This window comes from Limulus polyphemus, unplaced genomic scaffold (assembly GCF_000517525.1).
Source record: "Limulus polyphemus unplaced genomic scaffold, Limulus_polyphemus-2.1.2 Scaffold3630, whole genome shotgun sequence".
In the NCBI taxonomy this organism is placed as follows: domain Eukaryota; kingdom Metazoa; phylum Arthropoda; class Merostomata; order Xiphosura; family Limulidae; genus Limulus; species Limulus polyphemus.
In genome coordinates, this window is record NW_013669240.1 from 8,421 (window position 1) to 33,975 (window position 25,555).

Here is a 25,555-nt window from a genome sequence, read left to right on the forward strand (position 1 = left end):
CGAGAGGTTTTCATTTATAACATTTTTTTTGTTGTTTTCGACTTGATTTTTATTTTATTGCCTCATCGCCATAGTTACCTATTTGCAAATAGTCAATAATATTGTAGGTCCATTTTATTGTTGTTCTTTCTACGTGCCGTTGTAACACATTTTCATCTCATCATTGAATTTCTGTTGTGCATATATTATTGTATAGAAGATATTTTAAAGTGATTCATCAGGTGGAAAACGAAGTTTTATAATAATGGAGTGTACAAAAAGTGACCTGAAAAACAGCGCTAACTCACATGGCCCAATTTTAATGAAACTTGTTTTATTATGTTTCTATTCTCATTTCATTACAAATATGGTGCTATTGTACGCCATTTTTGATCTTTTTAATTACAGACAAGCACACAAACAAAAAATCTCAGAGTTTTAGTAGTATATAGATTATGATATTGCTTGCAAAAAAACATCATTGCCCTGTAAAATATATTTGTTTTCTGGTGAAATTTATTAAAGGCAATCAAGATGTTTATAGGCTTAATGAACTGGAATGCAAGCAAGACTTTTTAGCATGTTAAAAAAAGCTTTTAAAATTAAAACCTAGTTCATAAAAAACTACATGCAAGTTTATGACAACAGTGAAAAGCTAAATAAGTACCAAATTAGAGTAAAAGCTTTACTGACCATCATCTGCTGGACCTGGGAAGTGCCAGATTAGGCAAAAATTGTTGTTATGAAAACATTTCTCTTATGATAGTTTACAGGAAAAATTTTGACACCTTGTTAATGTAGTACAATATGTTTTCATCATCTGTGTTTTTTACAATAATAAATGTGAAAAACCTTAAGCTGTTTAAAAACATTTATAAGTACAGTATTTGACATGTGAATTACAGTACAGATGGCTAGCAACTGAATTGTTGTAGGAAAGAATGTAAGCAAAGCCACAGTATTGCTACTAACTAAGCTAAATTAAGCATTTGCATATGGAGATGTTGAAATTTTGCAGTTATTAAAGCTTTCTGGATGTGAAAATACTGGATAACGAGGCTTTTACTGTAGTTGTTTTTAAATTGAGAAATTAACAGCAAATTTTATTGTTCTTGTATTGGAAATTTATAATTCTTGTGCTTTGTGTTCATACAATGCATACATCTTTGTGTGTTCTTTATTTATGTTAACAAAAGTATTAACAGTATATCTACAATTCATTAATGGCTTGTAACTGTTAGGATTTTAACCAAGTGTTTTCATTGTAATACAAAACAATAAAATCTGACTAAACTGGGCAATGCTATTAACTTAATCAAATTATTAACTATTGAATTAAGCTATAATATTATGTCAGCTCAACTTTGGAATAAGAACATGAAGCAAGGTAACAAAACCATTCAACTCATTGAGATTAGTTTTATACACTTATTAATGATAATGTGTGAGTGTTAGATCCATTTTGTTGCAGTTTATAGTCTGAGAAAAAGTTTGACAAAGTAGAAAATTGAGTAAACTAGTGAATTGTGATTGTGTAGACAAAATACTAATTAATTTATGCTTTATTTTTGTTCTTATTCCAGTGGAGAGTCCAGGCTAAGGTGATAATTAGGTTAACACCAGTATTTTATGTGTGTAGGAAAATCCTGACTGCATGTCACATTTTTGTAGTTTCTATAATATGTAAACCAGAGGAATATGATTGGTAAAAGGTCTTAAATACATCATACTTTATTGTTTTTTGTTTGTTTTTTTGTGAAGATGATGAACCAAATAAACCATAGAGTTATAGTTGTTTAAAAATAGTTTTGGTAACATCATACTTTATTGCAGTTCTTATAACGATGCAAGTAGACCAGAGAAATGTAGTTGAGTTGAAAAATACTTTTCTATCATTACAGTAATGAAGATGTAAGTAAATTGCAGAATTATGGTTAAGAAAGAGAATCTTGAAAATATAAAATTTTATTTCAGTTCTTATACCGATGGGGAGTCCATGTAAAGCAGATAATTGGATACTGTTGGGTAAGGGAGGAGCATCATATCATCTTCCTCAAAGCATGATTTTTATTGGTCGTCAAGAATGTGATATTCTCTTGCAGGTACTAATTGTAAAATTATATTTTAAAAAGTATATTTGAGTGACCATAGATATTTGTTCTTTTGTTTTAAGTTTATTTCATAATTGATGCTTTTGGGATCAGAAAAATATTTTGTGGACTAAATAAGTAGATAAATGCAATTAATCTGATAAAAGTGCTTGAGTTGTGTGTTCAATGTTGATTTTTCATATATTTGTACATGTTTTGTTTTATTGCATAGTTTATGTACTATTTGAAATTATCATATGATTTTCGTTTGTTTAGAATATTTTCAGGGTTCACGATTAATGCTATCAAACTACCAAATTGATTATCAGTGTGGGAGTTTTGTTAGTAAAATATAGAAGGCACTAGAAAAAAATTTGTTAGTAAACATTTCAGAAGTAAGATTCACAGATTCTACCAATCAAGTATCAATACACCTGTGATACAAGCATTTATCATTTATATTGCAAGAAGGTTAAGAGTAATTACGGAAGGTTACTGTAATCATGATTAACAAGATTCAGTGTTTCACATGCCAGTGCTGTAAGTTTTGCAATCCCCAACTGAATTGCATGGCATAATGATATACAAGCAAAGTATTAAGAAAGGGATATAGTGAGACTTCAGTTTAAACTCATTTGATTGGTTGCTACAGCAATTATCACATAAGCCAACTGGCTAGACTTGAACTATTAGGCCTCTGCAATGCAGTTCTGCCAGCCATTGTAGAAATATTTGCCCAAGTGGTTGCCCACTAAAAGTAACAATAAAATGTATATCACATAAACTACAGATTTGATTTGCATCTCTCTCAATTTGTCTGTGATTAACACAAATGTTAGGCCTATTAGCTTCTAATACTTTGCTGGCTTTCATTGTTTGAATTATAACTTTTAATAATAAAATACGCTTTAGAATAGGTAGCTGTAAACAATTTGATACTGTAGATTTTGCCGATGTAGATGCTCTTGGCCAAAATACACAAGTTTCCACCAAAATCAAACATTTTTAACTTCTTGTTACATAGATAAAATATGTTTTGATACATGAAAATACTTGAAAAGCAAATGTGACACAGAAGATTTATACGTACTGTATTTAATACATGAAATACATAATTATGACACACACATCTTTTAGAGCTGGGTGATTAGTGAAAGTTGCTTATCAGTTAATTCTTGGGTTCATTAATAGATTGTATTGAGCTAATCAGTTGTTTCATGCAACTTGGATAGCGGACATAACTGAAAATAATATTAATCAGAAACTTATTTTGATTAGTTGATTATTGAGATGAGTTGTGACATTATTCAGTTAAGCTGAACAATCTTGAATCAATCATATATAAATAATATATGATTTATATATTATTTTAATAATATAAACGTAGAAGTTTGTAAAGCCTAGAAAAATAAATAGTATAAAGATGTCAGGTATTACTAATGCATGTGATAGTTAATGATACAAATATTAAGCATTTTCTATTAGGGTTTAATTCAGATATGACTTCTGTAATGTGGCACCATGACACAGTTAATGACTACATTAAGATCAAGTGCATTGTTACAGAAATTTTTCATTACTTGAGTATTTTGATGAGTTGTAGTTTAAATCATGTGCATGTGTGTAATAGTAATCAATTATGTTAGCCAAAAACTTTATTTTATAATACTTTATGATAGCACTTTTTCCCTATTTTAACAAGCTTTCTTCTTTTTTTTGCTCTTCTTATGGGAGGAATGGAATATAACGTTATTTAATTTTAAAAATGAAGCCTTTGATATTAAATAGTTTATCAGTTGATTTATATTTTATCTGTATTTGTATAATAGATAAGAGTATATAATTTCATTAACAGTAAATTATATTAAACTGCTTATCTGGTACTGTACTGATTAATATTCTCACTAGATGACAGCACTGGAATTTATATCCATGAGCTGACATGTAATGCTTCTGTATTAATATTATGTGTAGGTTTGACCATGACCTCATGAGTGTGAGTTGTTTGACAAGTACAAACCTGTAGTAAAGTACACTTACCTTTTGTAGACAAGTAGGGCAAGCGGTTGAATCATTCTGTGATTTTCTTATCTAAATAAGGAATTGTGAGTTTGTGTTATTTGTCAAGTGTGTTTCAGAATTATATATCTTGTAGTTTTGTTGCTGTATTCAAGCAACATTTTACATATAGATGCTACTTTGACATTTTTCTTGATACTTCTAGAACATTGTTATTTAAAAAGAAAAATGTGGTAAGTTTATTTCAGGTCTTCTTGATTTTTTTTATTTATTTCTGATAACATTTTGTACTTTGGTTATTACCAAATTAAATTGGATTATAGATAATTTTGTAAAAGGTGGTGTTGTACAAGCATATGAAATATATTAAGTTTAATTATAAATGCATTTAAAAGTTGTATTTTACCAATGCTATAATGGTTGTCTTTTCTTTTGTTCAATTCTTGGATGTGTTTACTAAAGAGTGCATTATTTTTTAATAAAAACTTGAAAACGTTATTTTGAACTTTGTTCTGTAATATGATATTTGTAATGAGAAAATTTAGTCATTTGAAATTAACTACAAAAGAAGGAGTACTTTTATATGGTGTATATTGGAGTAACTTAGGAAGTTAATATACTTAAGCAATACAATTGATAATTTTATTATTCATATTTGTATATCTAGTCTAAATAGGTCCAATTTAGTATGCATGAAAAATTTATCCAATCAGCACTTACCAAGTTTGATGAATGCAAGTTAAAATATGTCCATTCTTATATGGCTGAGATATATACATTTAATTGATCTACTAGCCTAACCTTTTGAAGGTTGAGTGATACAACTCTTTTAATTATATTCTATCTACCATGTAGAACATTTGGTCATGGTTGAGTGGGATTCATAATCCAGTTATCTTGGGCACTCTACTGACAAAATAAATTGCCTGTACATTTATGTAGTGGTTCTACAAGCATGGTTGTGTTCGTATGAATATCCATGTTTGTGCAATTTAGTCCACGTAGAAGATATCATAGGGTGTGGTTTTAAAGTGTGTGCAAGGTGGTGAAACCAGGTGTTTGTTTTCTTATATAAGTACTATCAGATCCATACATTCAAGTATTTTATTTGTCTTACGTACAAGATTCTGGTTCTGTTTTATGCAAGAAGTGCATACAATTTGCTGAAACAAGTGGTCAGTGTTCTTACATTGTAAGTGCTGTAGGATCCACATAATTTTGTATTTTATGTATCTTACCTTTGAATTTTTTATAGTACATAGGCTCTGTATTGGTTAATGAGATTTGTTGTGTGTTTTTATATACTGTAAGTACTATTAGCTTTACATAGTAAAATGAAAATCTCTACATTTTTTGTATGATGTATCAAGTGCATACAATTTTATAGAGCTAGCTGTCTCAGTTGCTGTGTTGTGTTATTTAAGGGCAATATCTTAAAGGTCCAGTATCTTATACATAAGAAATGTCAAGCTTTGACTACATGAAATATAAAACATAAAAGTTAATGAAACTAGTTGTGTATGTATTTCTCATGTATTACTAAGAGAAATGCTGGTGTGTGTTATGTAGTCAGGTATAACCAAATATTAATATATTTTATTCTTGTTTTTCTTATAACCATCTTGTATTAGCAAGGTACACACATACATTGGTACATACAATTAGGTAGATATATAAAACAAAATTGTTGTATTTCTTTTAGTCTTCTAGTTATGATACTGTTAGTTGTTTTGTAGGGTTAGACACAAATGACTATTTAACCTTAAAGGTGACATCTGTTTACACCTTTGACAATCTACTAGAATTGACAAGAGACCTACTATTGTGTAGTTTAAGGTTAGCTAGTTAACCATTAAAATGTTGTCTAAATTCTGTCTGTTTTTTAGCTTTAACAAAGAAAACCTTATCATGTGCTATGAAAAGTCGTTTAACTGTAAAATCATGAAACTTACAGCTACTTTCTTTCTGTTTCAGTCTTCTAGCGTTGATAAAAGACATGCTGTGATATGTTATGATGCCAGTGAACGATGCTTTTGTATTAAAGATCTGAACAGTCTAAATGGAGTGAGAACACTTTTTATTTTTGAACTGAAACAAAGAAATGTGCAAGTAGATGGGAATACCTAATTGTTTAGAATTTAGGAAAAGTTTTTAAGAAAAGTTAATATGAAGCAAGTACAATAATAAACATTTTCTTTTAAAGGTAAATTAAATTGTATTTTTGATTTCAGAACCAGATACAAATGACATTTTTATGCATAATAAAATGATTATTAATGAAAAAAAGCTGCTGCTGTCATCATCATTCATAATGGTAGCAGTTATTGCTGAAGTTGTTTGGCTCTTGCTTTTATTAATAAATATTCTAATATGCATGAAAATCTTATTTTTGAAGTAAATAACATAATATGTCATAAGTTGTATTTTAAAATCATGAAAAATGTTGTAGGTGTTATGGCAATAGTGATTTATGTGTAAAAAACTATAGTAGTAGTTGTTGTAATCAGTACATATACTTTGTTTGTTTAACAATTCAATTTTCAAAGTGATAAGTATCTCCCCTCATTATTTCATGTAGATGTAAATATAGTTTTGTTTAGATATTAAGGAATGTACAATAAAACATTCTGTCACTTCTTTCAGACTTATCTAAATGGATTGCGTATACCAGAACAGTCTTATGTGAAGTTAAACCATCTTGACTGTCTTCGTTTTGGCTACGATATCCTTTTACAGTAATCTACAATGTAACTTAAATATTTATATGAACTAGCTGTTCTTTACATATTATTTACAGAAAATATTTAATCTTTATATAAACATGCATATGTGTTTTATATATCCAGCATGATATGTATTAAGCTCATGTCAATACTGCTTGTTTTTTCATTTAAAAATATGCATTGGATCTAAAGTGGTAATGATTAAGTATTGTCATTTAGCTTAAATTCTTTTTGAGGAAATAGAATGGTACCACTTTGTTGTTGGAAAGTTTACTCAGTTGCTGTATATATTTATGGCATCATTTAGCTATTCTGAACCTTGCCAGTTTGATCTGTAAATTGTTTATGGTCATATATAACATAGTACTACTACTAAATCATTTTCACAAAGCTTATTTTTGGTGTAAATTGTTCATGTATGTAGAGGGGTACCATTAGCTAATGTCAGTGCTTTTCACATCCTCTGTAAATCATTTATAGAATATTACCTCTTAACTGTTGTCATCTTGGGTAATTTTCTATGTAATTTACTTATAAATATAGGAGATACCATTACATACTAACAATCCAGCTCAATTATATTTATTTGTATACATACAGTAAGGTTTTGCAGTTTATTATTTTGAACATAGGTCATTGCTTCTGTAAATAAAATTTTATAAAGTGGAACCACTGAGTTGTCATCAAAGTGGCATATTTCTTGTGTAAACTTAGCACCATGTAGTTATTATCAACCAAGCATTTTGGAGTATAAATTATTCTTGAATGTGGAATGGTACATTTAACTCTTCTGTAAATTATTAATGTAAATTGGTATCACTTTATTACCAATCTAGTTATAGTCCTCTGTAAGTTCACTTTAGACATAGAATGGTACCACTTAGCTACTGTCAACTTTTCTCATTTCCTGTGTAAGTTATGTGGCGTTTAAAATAATACAATACAGCCATTACTAGTATTTTTACACTTGTAAATTAACTTTGGATATGAATGGTATAATTTGATAATAGTAATCCATTTAATTTTCTTTTTAAATTAAATGATAGTACATGTATTGGTACTTTTCTCCAGTTTGCTTTGTATGTTGATTCTGGAGATTAAATAGTACAATAGCCTTCATTTGAATGATTGTTTTTTTTTTAATATTATCAGCGTAGGATTAGTTAGAAAAAGACTGAGGAATTTTTTATTATTCCTTTGCATATGTATGTTTTCTGAGGTAGAGTATTAAGGTGCATCTAATCTATGGAATTTTTCTTCAAAAATAAGTATTTATAAAAAGTTTAGAAATTATTGTTTCAACTGTGGATGATTTTGCAATTATATTTTGAAAACTTTTGTTGTTTAGTAATTTTGTTTCAACAGTTAAATATTAATAATTGTTTTCTGGAAGATTTCGTTATTTCAATCAGTCATGGAGAGGACAATTGAGAACTGTGCTGTTAATTGAAACAAACCAAACAAAATAATGTTTGTGGGACACTTTCAAATAATTTGACAAATGTTTCTTAGCCCTTTTCACACACTTCAGGAATTGTCAAGATAATCTACTTTGAAATCCCATGGATCAACACTAGACGTCTAAAGGAATCTCCTGTGGCCAAACATTCTTTAAAAATGTTTTTTGTCTTGATTATTACTAGCCAGCCCACTATACTCAGTAAAACTTCAGATCATCTGGATACATATGTAACCCAAATTTAAACCCTACTAGAACTCATAAGCATAACTTATTTTAATGAATACTATGTGAACCAATCTATTTTAGCAACATAAATAAATTAAAAACCCATATTTTTTTTCTATATGTCAAATATGTAATTAATTGTATATTTAAATAAGGTAACAATACAGTTTTGCTTCTTCACTGGAGACAAGCAGTGTAGGACATGAAAGATTACTGCTGCAATTTGAATTATCTGTTCTGAAATTTTGTTTCTGCAAATTTCTTTGAGGAAGTAAAATAGTATTTTTAAAGTGGTTTTATCAGAGAAAGTTTTCATAGTCAGGATGCACCTTTATCATTTATTGAATTAATTAGCATCAGTTATTAAACCTTAACCAAATTGTACGATCTGATGTTTTTTACGTGAGAAAATCTGTAGAAGCTTCTACTCCAAAACAAACCATAGAATCAAGTAGTTGTCTTTCTCAACTCGACCAAAGTTCTAAAGGGGTAAATTATTGTTGTACAAAAAAATCCTTTTTCTCTTAATAAAACATTTCATAAAAGTCATCAACTTTTTTAATAAAGGCTATCTTTTCTGTTTTTTTAATTTAATTTTGTTCTAAATATAAATGTACCTGTATTTTTTATTGATAATTTAAGTATAGGATCTGTAGGCCACAAAGTCAAAAAACACTAGCTGAAAATGTAAAAAACTCGCAGTACTATTGCATACATGTAATTGTTTTGTGAAACTGTTAATAATACTAGATTACACTGTTTAGTTTAAGAATAAGTCCAAGCAACAAGTGTTTTTCTTGCGAATGTTGACTATTAATTTAATTTATTAATTATATAGAATCTCAAGTTTCTCATACATTTTTGAATTGTTTATATTTATTAGTTTTAACTTAAGTTTTGTACCTTAAATTAGTATAACGTAGGAACTTAGACTTCAGGAGTTTCTCATCTTGCATGAATATTTTAATTTGCTAATCTGTGACTTCTTAAGATGATTCTATACAAGCCTAGAAAAACACTGTTATACTGTTTAAAGATGTTGAGCAATTCACTTGTAAATCTAAAGATAGTCTTTGTGCATTGATAGGCAACATTACTGAGCAAACCATTCACAGACTCGTGGAACTCTACCAATCAAAACAGAGAGACTAGTACGAAATTTAAACGGCATTCTGTTGGAGATACAGATATAAATGGTTGTCATGTAGTAACAAATAGAAAATACAGCACATCAGACAAACTACAAGACCACCAAGAAAAGCTACAATATACTGATTCACTAGAAGACCTCAGGACTACTCCAAGTAGTGCTCAAGAGCAGTCATCCCATTCAAGACTTTCACCAGTGTTTTTGATTTCACAGAAGTCACAACCTCAAGCAAAACCATCAGTTATGAGTCCTCATGGAAGTCGCACTAATGTAAAATCTGCAGGGGATAGTAGTCATCCACATTCACCAGGTGAGACAGCTACATAAACAAACACACTGTATTATCTCAGTAAACCAGTATGCAGGTAAGACAACTAAATAAGCACACTGCATTATTTCAGTAAACCCATGTGCATGTAAGACATGTACATAAACATTGATTGTATGGTATCTGACACTTTTGTGTAAATACTAGCGTATAGCCCGTCAAAAATGACGGGGCAAGTACTACCACCCCACCCCATTGTATACCCTAACCTCACATTTCATAGCTAACTGAAATAAATAAAATTTGTGAAATCAAGCTTGACCAACAAAGAGGCTGAAAAGTGCAGTCGAGGCAGTCAAATGTCGGTAAATTCCTTTGTGAACCAATCAAAATTAAGATCATTCATGAAATATGTTCATGGCTTATTTACGGGATAATTATTGGTAAAACCAGTTATATTAAGAGCTTGTAATATATAGAAAAGCCATAGCATTTTGGTAACACTATGTTCCTAAAATGGCTTTTATGTCATGCTGCTTAGCAACAAAAGTATAACCTAATATTGTTGTTAGTCTATGTACTGAAAGTATGAAATAAAATGTATAGACAACAAAAGTGGAAAAATATTTGTTGGTTTCTTAATTTAGTGTGTCTGTTGATTAAAGAGGTTTTTTTTTATTATTAAAAACATTGGTGATATAACAGAAAATAGCTTAATTCATAAATGATTTAAGTTTAAAATTGAATATATTTTTACTTTCATGATAAGTTTTATGCACTTGGCTCTAGGCTAGGTGATCCCACACTACGTCTTTACTTTAGGTTTATTATACCAATGCTCAAAACACCCCACCCCTCTTCACGGCCACCTTGCACCCTGTCACTAAAACTGTAATGGGCAGACAGTAATTGAACTATTCTATATGTATAAATGCATTTTGGCTTTTATGACTCCTATTTTGAGAAATCAAGCGTGGCGTGACACACACACTGGCTTTTATATAGATTAGATTGATTGTATAATGCCTAAACAATTTTATGTACAAAATTGTTTGGCAACTTCAGAAACATTGAAAATGTTGCACCTGAGCATTCTTATGTACACATGAGACAACTAGATAAACAAAGACTGTGTAATTCAACACTTTTTTTTTTAGACAAATTAGAGAACCTTGTTAACATTGTGTGGTGCAGCAGTTTCCTCTACTGGCAATATAGCTAAATGAAATGAAATATTTGATCTCAATAGTTTGTGATTTCACTTGTACACTGGAAAATAATAATATTCCATTTTATGACAGTTTCAGAATATTTGAAATAATTGTTCAAGTTATCAGAAGGAAACTCAAGGATGGAATATCTTCAGTCTGTTATTACTATTAAATAGGCACAATTATGTTACAGTTGCCATGTTCTTTATATTTGGGTTTAATGTTCTAACTGATCTATGGAATGACTAATTTAACAATAATGAAGGAAGTTAGCCATTTTTATATTTATTCTAGTGAAGGTTTATAATTAATTATTTATAAAAAATGTATATGATTCTCTAACTCCAATTTCTAAATCATTTGTAAACTTGAGATCTATTTATGTAATAATAATCAGGCTCATTATCAAATATTCACAGAAAGCACTACTGGGGAGAAAACCCCAACACCAAGTACCCAACATACTGTTGGTCAAGAAAGCTTTTCACAGAAAGCTGAATCTCCATGTTCTGAGGAGAAAGATGACAGGACAGACAGTGGAATTGTTAGTTCTCCAGATAAGGGAGTGGCAACATCACCTGTAGCTTTTACCATTGCTTTTAGTAATGAGTTTGCTGCACCTCGCAAAACTTTGGGTATTAAGGACAGCATAAGCAAATTTGCCCCTCCTGACAGACAACGACAAAGAACTAAGGCTAATGACAATACAAATGGAACAAAGGTATAAGGATTAATTCTCAGTTGACAATTTTTGCTGTTAAAGTTTTATAATTTCTATCAGTTATTTGTAACTTTGGAAAACTTTGTTACAGAACTTTAAAATTCTTTTTCCCATCTCACACAATTCTCTCCACAGCCATTACTTTGAAACTTGTTGAAGTGAACACATTAAATTTTTGAACATTTTTTAAGATTTCAAAGATTATAAGATTTACAATAAGCAAAATATTGCTGGTCATTATTGGGGGGGAAATATGGTTTGTTTATTCCAACCCTTTACGGAAGGCATGGTACAAAAATCTTTAATGGTGCTTTTTCACTTGCAGCCTTATTGCATGAATAAAGTTCTTTGTAAATTTGTTGCAAATATGATTTTTAAAACTTTCATAACTATTGAAAAAAACAAAAAAGAAGTGAAACACTTTTGCATCATTTAAATGCTTTTAAGATGTTGTTCATCTAGTTTGTAATACTATTTAATGTCTCAAGTATAGTGTATTTTGAGTGATCCAGTATTACAAATTGATTTTCTACTATTTAGGAAACCAATATTCTCTCCTTTGTCAAATTCAAATAAGTTATGTTTTAGCATAGTGAAAAAAAACGTCAACATTATTATTGTGTGTTTGTAGTTATACTCGCCTAGTTCCTTGCAGACTGGCCTTGGTGGACCAGATCATCTGTTCAAAGAGTGTCCAGCTACTTTTGGCAGGGTAATATGTGTTAAGGCTCTATTTTAAGGAAATTTCCAGGTTGTCAACCTGACCTGTATTAGAGGTTGTCTGGAAGCTGTATTGGTTGTCCGAAAAAAAAAGCATAGACCCTCCAAAAAGATCCAATTATGACAATATTGATGTACAAAGACCCTAAAAAAGATCCAGTTACTAGAATGTTGATGCTTTTATAACTTATTTATTTCTAAAAAGGACAATTAATGTTTAGTTGGCAATTTAGCATCTTTATTCAACAAATTTTTGACACTTTATTTCCTGGAAAGTTTTGTTACATTGGAAAAAATAAGTCCAAACAATGTTAATGTTATATATATATCTTAAGGAAACAAACAGTCAATGATCTGTAAACTTTTAAACAGAACAGTGATCTTGGCCATCATGTTCAATGTTTTCATTCTAACCAGCTTGGCCTGCCTGCCAAGTACAGTAAAGTACAGTCTGTAGTAAGACTGGGCTTTCATCGGAACTCTCACACATATTATTATACTGTAATACATACATAATGCCTGAGCACAGCAGATGCACACACACACACCTTGGATATGTATTGTCATTCATACTCATAGTTAGTGTTGACCTGGATAGGAGCAAAACTAGCTTTATTTTATTTATTGTTATTCTGTTTCATATTGATCAGAATGTTCATAACATTTTGTTTGCAGTTATCATTATGGTATCATGGTAGCTAGGTCTTCTGTATTTCCTAGACTGAATTGGTCGTGTCCGTCTAATAATAACCTTAGGCCTATACATGCATAATCAAAAGGGAGGCCAGTGTTTCAACTGTGATGATTAATGATGAAAATTCTGAGTTTGATTTTGTACATTTGATCATTTTAGTTCCTACTGAAGGTGTATTGGTAAGAAGTTGAGACAGCCATGTTAGTTTTATTATTGTAAGCATCTATACTAGAAATTAATCTCACTAAATACTCATGTTATTGGCATTTGTTTTCTTTGCAAATTTTCGTCTGCCCAAGAAATACATGCAAACATTTCACAATACAATGTGTGTGAATAGTTTCATTTTTAGTTTACTTACTGATTAAATTGTGTGTGTGTGTATATATATTTTACTATTTTTTTACATTGGTTAAATGTTGATTTAAATGCTAATCTTTTTTTACGGTTAAAACTAGTGTACTTTAGAATGATCTCGCAAGTGATCAAAACATTGTGCCTGTTTTAGAAATAAATCTTACTTACTGTAAAAGCTATAGCTTGTAAAAAAAAGTGTGGTAACATAACTAACTGCATCTTATACACTGTATTGTTACCACACACACACACACATTCATTCATGCTCAGTTAAACTTCACACAAAATTTACATGCAGCTTGTCCATTACTAGCCTATCACAAAAATATGAGAGGTGATGCAAGGCTATAAAGTGTCAAGAAGAATGTCCTGGAAAGTTATTTTTAATCAAGGGTGAAAATCCTGAGAAATTCATAAAATGTTTCTTGTATTGATTTATGTATGTGTGGGAATTTATGATTAAAAGGCAGTGTTGTAGAATCTAGGTTGATATTACTAAAGCACAGTGTAGTATTTACTAACATATGTTAAACTGTATCTATTGAAAAGAATGCAAATTATGTAATAATCTTTCTTTTATATTTTGTAAAGAATTTATATATATATTTAAAAAATTTATTTTTTAGGCAGTTTCTCAAGATGCAAAATCTGTAAGTTCCAGTGATACAAACCGTAAGCAAGAACGGCTTGCTTCAGAAAAATCAGGTTAGTATAGCGAAATCAGTTTTAAATTGACATTGATATCTTCAGAAAATCAGTATATTACTTGCTTAAGATAGAAAAGAGCAGAGCATGAACTAGTGGTAAGAGTGCTGAACTCAGGATTCATGATTTATGTCCCATTACCATGAATATTTGAAACACGCCAAAAACAGTTAAACAATGTTAGTATAGATATGCTAAAACAAAAGGAACAATAATAATTTCAGGCAAACTAGAAAGGTGCAGTGTTACTAAATGAGCATAAACAGTGGAAGCATTGTGTGAACTGTATGAGTTCATTGATATTATGGTAGTGTAATTTTTCTTCATAAGTAGTGGTAACATAGTAATTCTTAAAATGAAACAAATAATAATACTTCATACAACCTTTGTTACTTATACTGGTACTGGACAACAAGGAACATTGATAATTTGCAATAAAGATATTACAATGATATTGAAATAAAAGAATAGATAGTATAATTGGATAAGCAAGTGATACTAAATTAAGATAAATGATGGCATCTTAAGTTTAGTAACTACTAGTTTGATACAAAAACAAAATGCAGTGTTAGCATAAAATAAAAAGTTTGGTAATGTGATATTAAAATAAGAGTTATGTGTCCGTAGAAGTGGGATTGATTTGACAGTACTGAAATGAAAGGAACTAGTAATATTTAGAACACCACGTTGATGCAATGTTTTGTCAGTGTTTTAAATATTTTAGTTCAACTTCTCTAGAGAATAATCATCAGGATATGTTTTAAAAGGTACTGACAGTGCATGGTCAGTAATTAATTCTCTTAACGGAATTGGTCGGGTTTGTGACCCCAAATTGATGTTTATAATTTTCTTACTATAATGTCTAATATGTTTTGTGTGTCTTCACAAAATTTTGTGAGCTTTCACTAATCATTAACAGTCATTTGTAGACAAAAAATAAGGATTTTTAATGAAATATTTTTACTAAACATTTCTCCATGAATATATGAAGTCAAAGCGTTGACTGCTCTGAGTGCAAAATGGTTTTCATGTTAATATTAAAAATACTTTCATTTGTGTAATCTCTAAAACTTTCTAATTAAATTTCAAATGTTTTTCGTTTTGTTTTTTCACTAAAACTTTACATTTTATCTGTTATTTTCTCTAACCTAATTCTGTATGAAGTTGGTCAATTTGACTGACGTCGTAACAACTAAAAAAAAAAAATTTAAATAAATTTAAAATTACCATTTTTTTTCTTTCTAGAATGACTTGCATATTGTAACATCAAACTACATTTGTTTATCCTAAATAGCTTTAAACTCATAACTGTATACATCTATCTCTACTTAAATTTCATTCTTTTATTGCTCCTTGAACTGTGTCAAACCAATATCCCCACAACCCAAGTTGTAAATCACTTGGTGAACATGTAGTTCACATTACCCTATCAAATTAAATAACACATGGGCTACTCAAAAGTGTACCCCATGAAAAATTATTGTTATTATTATTTATTTTACTTAATCTAACCTAAAAAGTTTCTAATTTTTGACATTTTAGTTACTTTTATAATGATAGATAAAGAATACACTTGAAAAACAAGAAATAAAGCACATAGTTGGATCTGTTTTTGCTGTTGACTGTCAATGAGGCTTAACTCTACTTTTTATACTAATGATACTACTGCATTAAATAATTTTATACATAATTACATAATGCACCAAAGAACAAAAAATAATAACAAAAAAGTAGATAATATCCTATAAATATCACACTTTTTGTGGCTTTGTAACTGTGACAAGAGCTGTTAAAAAGTCAGCTAAGCTCATCAATGTATTTCTGTGGGAATAACGTTTAAAATGGAAACAAAATTCTTTTCAAATGGTGGTTATCCAGCATGCAAAATAATTTTCATTTTAAGATTAAACGTACTTTTATGCATCAGAAAATAGTCAAATTTTCACTTTTGAAATCTGCATAACCTCCAGATAATTATCAAATGTTTTTTCAGAAAACCTGTTATATCTGCATGGATTTGGTTGATCTGATTGATCTCGTAACCACCATAAAAAATTGGGAGATTGATATAAATTATGCTTTTTTCTTTCTAGAATGACTACAGATTCTAACACAAAACCACAAATGTTTAGTCTAAGTAGCTTAAATCTCGTACCATTATACATTTTTATATATGTTTATTATTTTATTGACCTTTCAGCGGTGTCTAACTAACAATAGAGAAGTTGCAATGATTCGAAGCATGTGCAGTCATGTTACCATATCCAGTAATATAAAACTGACTTTTACAAAGTGACCTGTCTTGGCTTTGTTCTAGTGGACCAATATTTTGTAAAATTAGTCACAATTTGGTTATAATACATTACATATGTATGTGTATGTGTGTTTGCATCTGTATACATATATATATATATATATATACATATATATACACACACACATACACTGGTTGAGCCAAAATTATGTATAAACACTTTAAATAACCATATTTAGTAGATAGCATGATCAATTTTACAGCTAAAATATATACTTAACTCTACAGAAAGATGTTAACCTGCCAGGGATTAGAGTTATCTTGAATTTTTAATGAATTATACAGTTTCCACAATAAGAAACATGTTTTCGTATACATTGGTGTACTTTTAACAGGATGGTGCACCTCCACATTACACATATTTTAATGTGCATGTGCCTATCTGGATAATGAATTTCTCGAATGGTGGATAGGTCGCAGGGGAATTGCTTTTGAATACCCCTAAGGTCTCCAGATCTCACTCTCCTAGACATTTTTGCATGTATATACATGAAAGATAAAATGTGCAGTCATAAACCACAAACAATGCAGGATTTTTTTGGTGATGGTACAAAGGAAGCAAGCAAAATTACAGCTGACATGTGCACCACCTATGTCAGACTGTTGAGAAATGATGCCGTTCATGTATGCGTTTTGGTGACGGATATTTTGAACTTCTGTAATGTATCACATTTCTATGTATTTGAAACATATCAAAGGGCTTATACATCATTTTGACTCACCCTGTATATATATATATATATATATAATTATTATTTACAAATACGTTCTTAAATTTCAGTTATTTTTCTTAAAACATAGAACAGTAAAGAATAAATTATAGAAAGCAATGATCTTTTCTACTTATGAACTTTGTACTCACTTGCCTTAATTTTCTAAGCCTTGTCAAATTTTGCATGTGAAGGATGTAAAACAAAATATTTTTTTTTTAGATTTTATATATGCATTTGGAAATAACAAAAAAAATCATAAATTACTATATCAATAACACATAATTCCACTATAACTTATCAGGCTTAGTAACTAAGCTGTATTTGGGTCTAAAAAATATTATATTTCGAGCTCCATTTTTTCCTACCTTTCCACTTAAATTCTACTGTGAAAAGGAAGGTTTTCCTGCGTAAACACTTTGCAGAGGCTGAGAAAACCATGTGGAGGACATTCTGAGAGTTCAATTGGTTATATATAAATCAGAGAACATAATATCTGTATCTAAGCAAGTGTTTCCAAAAATGAAAGAGGTGAGCGGGGGCATCTTGGTTGATTCACTATATATAATAATATCTCAGAAAATAGAAAAGATAATAAGAGGTTCTTGTTTTATATTCTAGCTTGTCAATATCAGTAATTTGAGTTTTTAATTCATAAGAAAGTTTAGACTTTGTATTTGAACATCACAAACATCTAATTTGAACTAAACATTCCACATGACACAAAAAATCAACATTTAGGAACTTTAATATTTGCTTTTAAATTAAGAAATCAACTAATGTATAATACTAAAATTCGAATTATAATCTACAATTTGATACCAAACTTATTGACATACATTCATAAAATAGTTTCAATAAAATTTTGAATGTAATTCTACAAACGTGATGGCATGCCCTGTCAAGAAAGGATTAAATGTGATACTTCTTGGAGAGGTGATAAATAAATTAAAAAAGAGGGGATACCTAGAGAGTAAATGTCACAATTATTATACTAAGGGAAATTGAGGGTTTGTTTTTTTAATATTGTCTTATGAAATTAAGAACTTAAAACTTGTATAATATTAAAATTTGGATTATTATGTTTTGATGCCAAGTTTATTCTTATACTTTGATAATAAAGTACTTTAAATAAATTTTGAAGGCACATCCCTAATACCTAGTGATGTGCAGAAAAGGATGGCTGTAGCGAGAATGTTAAATCACTGCATGATAGATCTTACTCAGATTTCTGTTCTTGAAATATGTAGTTTAATTTGTATGCTATTACAGTCTCTGTTCATTTTGATAATTGGTTTGTGTGCTATTGCAAACTGAATATTTTCATGGTGATGTATTTTTAGCTGTGACATTGTGGCTCATAGAACAGCTCTGAGTTTTTTGTTGTTCTTTTCTCAAGTAAAAAAACGTTTAGCTCATAGCTCCATCATTTCTTGACTGATTTGAGATCTAATTACAGTTTTGGACTCAGTCAGTTAAACCCTTTTGATTGATGTATTTGACCACGCCCAAAGCCTCATAGGTTACTTTACTCTAATCTTGCCTAAAGGAATTTCTATTTGAGGGTAGGCTAGTAGAGATCATGTTGAATAATAAAACTGAAACAGGTCAGTGCGTGCCTCATGCTTGGTATTGCTGGCACTCAAAAATATAGCTAATAAAATGGAAAAAAAGGTCTCGTAGATGAATTTACTCTAATTCTGCCTAAAAGAATTTCAAGTACTGCGGCTATTGAGGATTCCTTGTTTAATTCTTGTTCTAGTGAACTCGGGCAGTGAATTGAAATAAGGTATTCTTGTTTTTGCTCACCAGATACTGAGGAGAAACTTCAAATTCTTCCAACATTATTGTGGAATTGTTTAAGAGTAATGTCTGTTCTGTGAATGTGTAAAGTATAGTAAGGTACTTAGCAGTGAGAAAAATATATTAAAACATCATTAACTTAAGTTTGATTAATCAATTCTGACACTATTTAGTCTTTTTTTGGCCAAGTTTTGGGTTTGTGGCAAAAGGTAGTATGTCTGTAAGGTGGTCTAATCCACTGAGATTGACCAAACAAAAGCTAGCTCAAGCATTTAACATTATATTCTTACCTGAAAATATCAACATATTCCAGAAATTTAACTTTAATCAATGTATGTTATTGTATTGTGTGTATGTTTTTCTAAGTTCTGAATTTTTATTCTATTTGGGGAAATTATAAGGTATTCTTGTTTTTGCTCACCAGATACTGAGGAGAAACTTCAAATTCTTCCAACATTATTGTGGAATTGTTTAAGAGTAATGTCTGTTCTGTGAATGTGTAAAGTATAGTAAGGTACTTAGCAGTGAGAAAAATATATTAAAACATCATTAACTTAAGTTTGATTAATCAATTCTGACACTATTTAGTCTTTTTTTGGCCAAGTTTTGGGTTTGTGGCAAAAGGTAGTATGTCTGTAAGGTGGTCTAATCCACTGAGATTGACCAAACAAAAGCTAGCTCAAGCATTTAACATTATATTCTTACCTGAAAATATCAACATATTCCAGAAATTTAACTTTAATCAATGTATGTTATTGTATTGTGTGTATGTTTTTCTAAGTTCTGAATTTTTATTCTATTTGGGGAAATTATAACTTATCTCTGTATCACATTTCTCTAATCTCTCTGTTTTACTGTTTTTAATTTTGTAATATAGTCTCTTTATATGTTAATTATTTGATTCTTTAAATACCTAAATAAATTTATACCTAAATCGTTTTTGATAAATATTTTTTCATAACTAACCTTTGTGAATCCTAGAAGAATATCCTGAAGAAAAGGTGAAAGTGAAACATAAGGAGAGTCCTTCCAAAAAGCAGCCTACTGCTAATGGTAAACTTAGTACTTCTGCAACTTATTTAATACAAAGAATGTTAGACAGTGAACCATCACCAAAGATTGTATCTGAGGAAGAAACAAATCAGGAAGTATCTCCTTGTTCAGTTGAAAGGAAGGGACAGTTTACTTCTCCGCAGAAGCACTCAAGTCCAAAACAAGATTCCAAAATGCAACAGAAACACCTTCACTCCCCTACAGCTGATAAAGAACTTTATATTGGTGATGACAAAAGTGAAACTGGGACATACACTGTAGAAGGAGACCAAACTGACAAAGATTTGGAAGAGGCTCGTCGGAAAATTGACGAGGTCTTTGGTGTGTTTATAAATCATGATTCAATGTCTGAAACACAAAGTGCTTTTTCTTTAGTTGGAGACTTAACCAAAGTAAGTAAACAGTTCATTTTTGATTTGAAATATTAGTGTTACTTCCATATATTACTGGACTCTCCAAATAAGCTACTCTTGTTCAAAAGGTTAATCTGGTGTCTTGAATTTTTGCTATCAACTTATGTCTTCTTTTACTAATTTTATACCATTTTGTGTTAAATCACTGGTTGAAGAATATTTTAGTTAGAGTTTAAGATTTCTTCTGTAGAAGATGATTATGCTTTGAAATAAAATAAAAAATCACTCTCCTCCTCATAGGTTAATAGCAAATCATACCTTTAAAAGGTTTCCAATCTTCTTTGCAGCTACTGTTAACCCTCTTGCTATGAGCATTTTTTTCTGCACACATCATGAGGTTTTTCTGAATTACATTGAAACTTTAATTAAACCACTTTCTTGTCATGTTATGCATAAAAACATAGCTAATAATCCAAATTTTAAAAATATATAAGCTTTTAAGTTCCTAATTATATAAGACAACATTTAAAAAATCCTCAATTTACCCTAGTATGAGAATTCTGACATTTGCTCTCTAGGCATCCCATCCTTCTCTGACTTGTTTACCACTCCTCCAAGAATTACAAAATTTAATGTAAATTACTCATTATAATGTTGTCATCACTTATGCAATGCATAATTTTTATAGCTTTCAACCTTATTTGGTTACAGAACCGTAAACTAGAAAATTAGATCCCTCTTGCCATGTCCATCTGTCACAACCTCTCTTTCAGAAGTTGCCAATAGTTCTCTCTGGTGTTTAATACTATATTATTTATAACCAATAGAAGGTCAAAATTTTAATGACATATTATGTACATTGTTTTCCGTACAGAGAATTATCTGGTTCACTTCCAGTTCAAACTTTCTTCCCATGGTAAACACATTGGCCGAGATTTTTAATGGCTCTTGTCGCATAGTAAAAAAGCCAGAAAAATTGTGATATAAATAGGATATTGTTTGCCTTTTATGTGTTCTTTGGTACATTATTTAATTAAATTATTTAATGTAGTTATACCATTAGTATAAAAAAAAAGGCTTAAATTTCATTGACAGTTGACAGCAAACAAAAAGAAGGCCCAAGTAAGTACTAAGTTTCTTGTTTTCCATGAGTATTCTTTATTTATTATTATAAAAGTAACTAAAATGTAAAAAGTAGCAGCTTTTTAAGTTAGATAAGTAACATAAATAATACTAATTTTTCACGAGGTATGCTTGCAAGTAGCACATGCATTGTGAAATTTGATAGAGTAATGTGAGCTCCATGTTTGCCAAGAAATTTATAAATTTTAAAGGGGGAATATTAGGTTAGACATGGTTTAAAATTTAAGTATAAACTGAAGAATATGTTACGAGTTTAAAGCTATTTAGGATAAACAATGTAGTTTCATGTTACAATATGTAGTCAGTCTAGGTAGAAAAAAGGATAATTTAGATTTATTTCACATTTTTTTGGTGGTTACAAGGCTGGTCAAATTGACCAACTTCGTACAGAGTTAGGATATAGAAAATAACAGATAAAATATGAAGCGTTACTGAAAAAAATGTCTGAAATTTATTTATTAAGTTTTAGAGATTTCAGAGGAGCAAAAAAATTATGTTTAATCTTTAAATAGATAACACAAGGTCATTTCAAACATGTAAAATTTTTTCTCTCTTCTCACACTTTTAGCATCAGCTCACCGGTGCTGGATTTCTTGTTTAATTCAGGTGCTAAGTTCTTTATAACTAATGTTTCTTTTAACCTTAGCCACTGCTCATTTTCAGCCTATCCGATAATTTAGAATTGTTCAATTTTTACATTCGTGCATTCTTCTCTATGTCAGAAAATGTTTGAGAATTCTGCATACCTTGACACACTATGTTCTTTAACTCAATCACTAAGTCTCCTCGCCATCGACCCTATATACGAGCTATAACAAACAGAGCACCAATATCTGTAGACAACATGTGATCAGTCCGCTTTGTACTGAACAAAATAGTTCCTTATTCTGTATACTGGTTTAAGTACCACACATAGTTTAACTTGTGGGTACACATTACAAAGGAAGTTCTTTATATTTTTCTTGATTTTCAAAGCATGTGTTCCAGTAAATGGTAGTTTCATATACAAAATCTTTTTTGGAACATTATCTTTCTCTTCCATAGGCGTGGCAGCTTTGTTCATATAATCATTGATAACTCATGTTAAAACTTTTATTTGGAAGTCATTCAATCATAAGTAATTTTTGATGTTTTCCACTTCATAGTTTATGAGCTCGATATACGAGAATTCTGATTAGATTTACTCTAAAGTTATTAGGTATAAAACTATTATAGTTGAAGTACAACCCCAAAAAATGTAGGTTTATGATAAATTCCGATTTAAAATTATCATATTTTTTTCAAAGAGAGTGTCTAAAAAAAGGCAGCATTTAATATCTTTTTTTTTCTGTCGTGAATTTAATATTATGCTATTTATTCAGATAATTCAAAAAATTATTTACTTGTTCTTCACTTTCAAATATGATAAATGTGTTGTCCACATATCTTTTATACACTATTGGTTTAATTTCTATTGGACATTCTTCTAACCATTTCTTTTCATTAAAACACATAAATACATTAGTCAATATGGGGGCTAAACAGGAACCCATACTAACTCCATTTTTCTGATCATAAACCTTACCATTAAACAAAAAATATGATTGTTTTGTAGCTACAACCATTAATTCATGGAATATCTCTTTAGGTATTCACATAAAGCTACCCCCTTTTGTCATATAACAAGGTTTTACATATCTCAATGATTTCATCTAATGATATGTTAATAAATGATTCTACATCAGAACTTTCAGTTACTACATCCTTATCAAATTTCAAATCCTTAATATTCAAAAATATCTTTCAGAGTATATTCATTATTAATAAATTCTTTTAAGCCTTTACTTAAAAATATTGCTAATTTGTGATTATAGCAACCAATGTTGGACACAGTAGGTCTCATTGGACAATTGTCTTTATGAATTTTTGGCAATCCATACAATATACCTGCATGCGAACCAGTAGGTCTTATTTCATTATAAATATCTTCTGTTATGATGCTTTCTTTTTCAGTTTTAATAAGTATTTAATCAGCTTATTTTCTCTAGTTTTGGTGAGATCTTTTTTAAGGAGTTTCAATTTACTTTTGTCCTTAATAATGTCATCAACTTTGTTGTTATAGTCTTCCTTATCTATAATGACTACTTTGTCACCTTTATCAGGCTTCGTAATCACTATCTTTTTGTTCGTACTTAACTTTATCAAGACTTGATTTTCTAGCCAACTAATATTCAATGGTTTAGAATTCAAGTTGTAACTCTGTAAACCATTTAAACCTGTACTAGTAATATGTGTACACACATTATTAAAATTAATTTCAGCAGATGAATTAACTTTACAACACTAAAGATCCTTTAATAAGAGTTCAAATCCTAATAAATAATCATAAAATTCCAATTTCTTAGGAGTGATTGCAAATCCTAATCCTCTAGATAATACTTTCTTTTAAATATAATTTAAACAATAATTTCATAAATTTATTATTACATCATCAGGATTACTTGAAAAGATTTACTAATTTGTTTTTCTTCAAGTTAAAATTTTTTTATTCTTTGCTAATCGTATTACTATCAGTTTAGTGTTGTTATTTCTTATAATCTTATTATTCAAATAAAAGAAGTCAACTTTACTAATTAACTTTTCAAGTTGTAATTTATCTTCTATAATTATTTTTTCAAGCTTTTTAAATGTCTTCTCCTTATATTTAATTTCACTTTCTGAAAACCTTTTTTGGCTTTCCTTATATTGTTTTAATTTTTTGAACCTAAAATTAACAGTTTTAAAATTTAAAAATTTTGGTATTAATCCATAAACCTTCCATTTATTCAACAAATTACAAACTAATTTATTTTTATTTAATTTGATATAATCTTTTTCAAGTTTTCTATACTTTTAACACTGCTTTATTGTACCTTTTTTGTATAATTTGAATAGTAGATTTGTTTTCCGGAAATCTTAAATGTGATATAAATCTGAGTATCAACCGTTTAACAAAAAACGTTCTATATTGACTTAAGTTACCTATTGGAAAGGCTGAAAATGAGCAGTGGCTAAGATTAAAACACAAAGAACTTAGCACATGAATTAAACAAGAAATCCACCACTGGTGAGCTGATGTTAAAAGTGTGAGAAGAGAGAAAAAAGTTTTAATCTTACTATAAAAATCACTTTGCACTTAGAACGGTCAACACTTTGACTCCATGTATTCATGAAGAAATTTTTAGTTAAAGTACTTCATTAAAAATAGATTTTTTTTGTCTATAAATGACTCTTAATGCTTCCTGAAAACTTTGCAAAATCTTGTGAAGATACACAATACATATTAGAAGCTATAGTATGGAAATCTAAAGGTCAGTTTGCAGTAAATTTTTAGTTTGAATCGACTGAGTCTGCAACACGACAATTAAAAGGCTTTGAAAACAGAAAATCTAATAGTCAAAGAAATTATTTGTGGGCATAAAATAACATTGTGCATGGGCTTGCACACAGAATTTGCCACTTTCCAGCTCTCTCTCTCTCCCATTCTCCAAAGTTTGTGTTCACAAGAGCTAGATATCTCAATCATCTTCTGAACCTTTCCTTTAACTCTTTCAACCCAGGCTTGGTCCCTGGGACTGATCTCGTAACCATTTTGTCCTTGTTGTAGTTTACATGATATAACTTTTAAATTAGTAAGTGAATGTTAATGAAATTTGGCAGTTTATCAGTAAACATTGCAATGCTTTCATATGCAAAATATCTAATTTTGTTTATTAAGTATTAAGGTTTGTAAAGCAATGTTTCTCTCATGGTTTTTTTTTCTTTTCACATCTTACCTATCTATCATGCAAAGTAATTTTCATTTTAAGATTAAAAATACTTTTATGCGTCAGAAAA

General features: G+C 29.6%; 1 protein-coding gene across 4 annotated transcripts in view; it reads left to right on the top strand.

Moving 5' to 3' along the window:
• The window catches only part of LOC106469720 (centrosomal protein of 170 kDa-like), a 68,493-nt gene that overhangs the window by 7,785 nt on the left and 35,153 nt on the right, over positions 1-25,555 (top strand). For 3 of the 4 annotated variants that reach the window (XM_022398286.1, XM_022398283.1, XM_022398285.1), the window contains 8 exons: positions 1,954-2,081; positions 6,063-6,152; positions 6,732-6,810; positions 8,884-8,987; positions 9,586-9,958; positions 11,547-11,848; positions 14,246-14,324; positions 20,133-20,596. In XM_022398286.1, the coding sequence (XP_022253994.1) occupies positions 1,965-2,081; positions 6,063-6,152; positions 6,732-6,810; positions 8,884-8,987; positions 9,586-9,958; positions 11,547-11,848; positions 14,246-14,324; positions 20,133-20,596 (1,608 nt within the window). In that variant the 5' untranslated portion in view covers positions 1,954-1,964. The remainder of the gene's footprint in view (positions 1-1,953; positions 2,082-6,062; positions 6,153-6,731; positions 6,811-8,883; positions 8,988-9,585; positions 9,959-11,546; positions 11,849-14,245; positions 14,325-20,132; positions 20,597-25,555) is intronic. The other variant, XM_022398284.1, reaches the window with a different exon arrangement.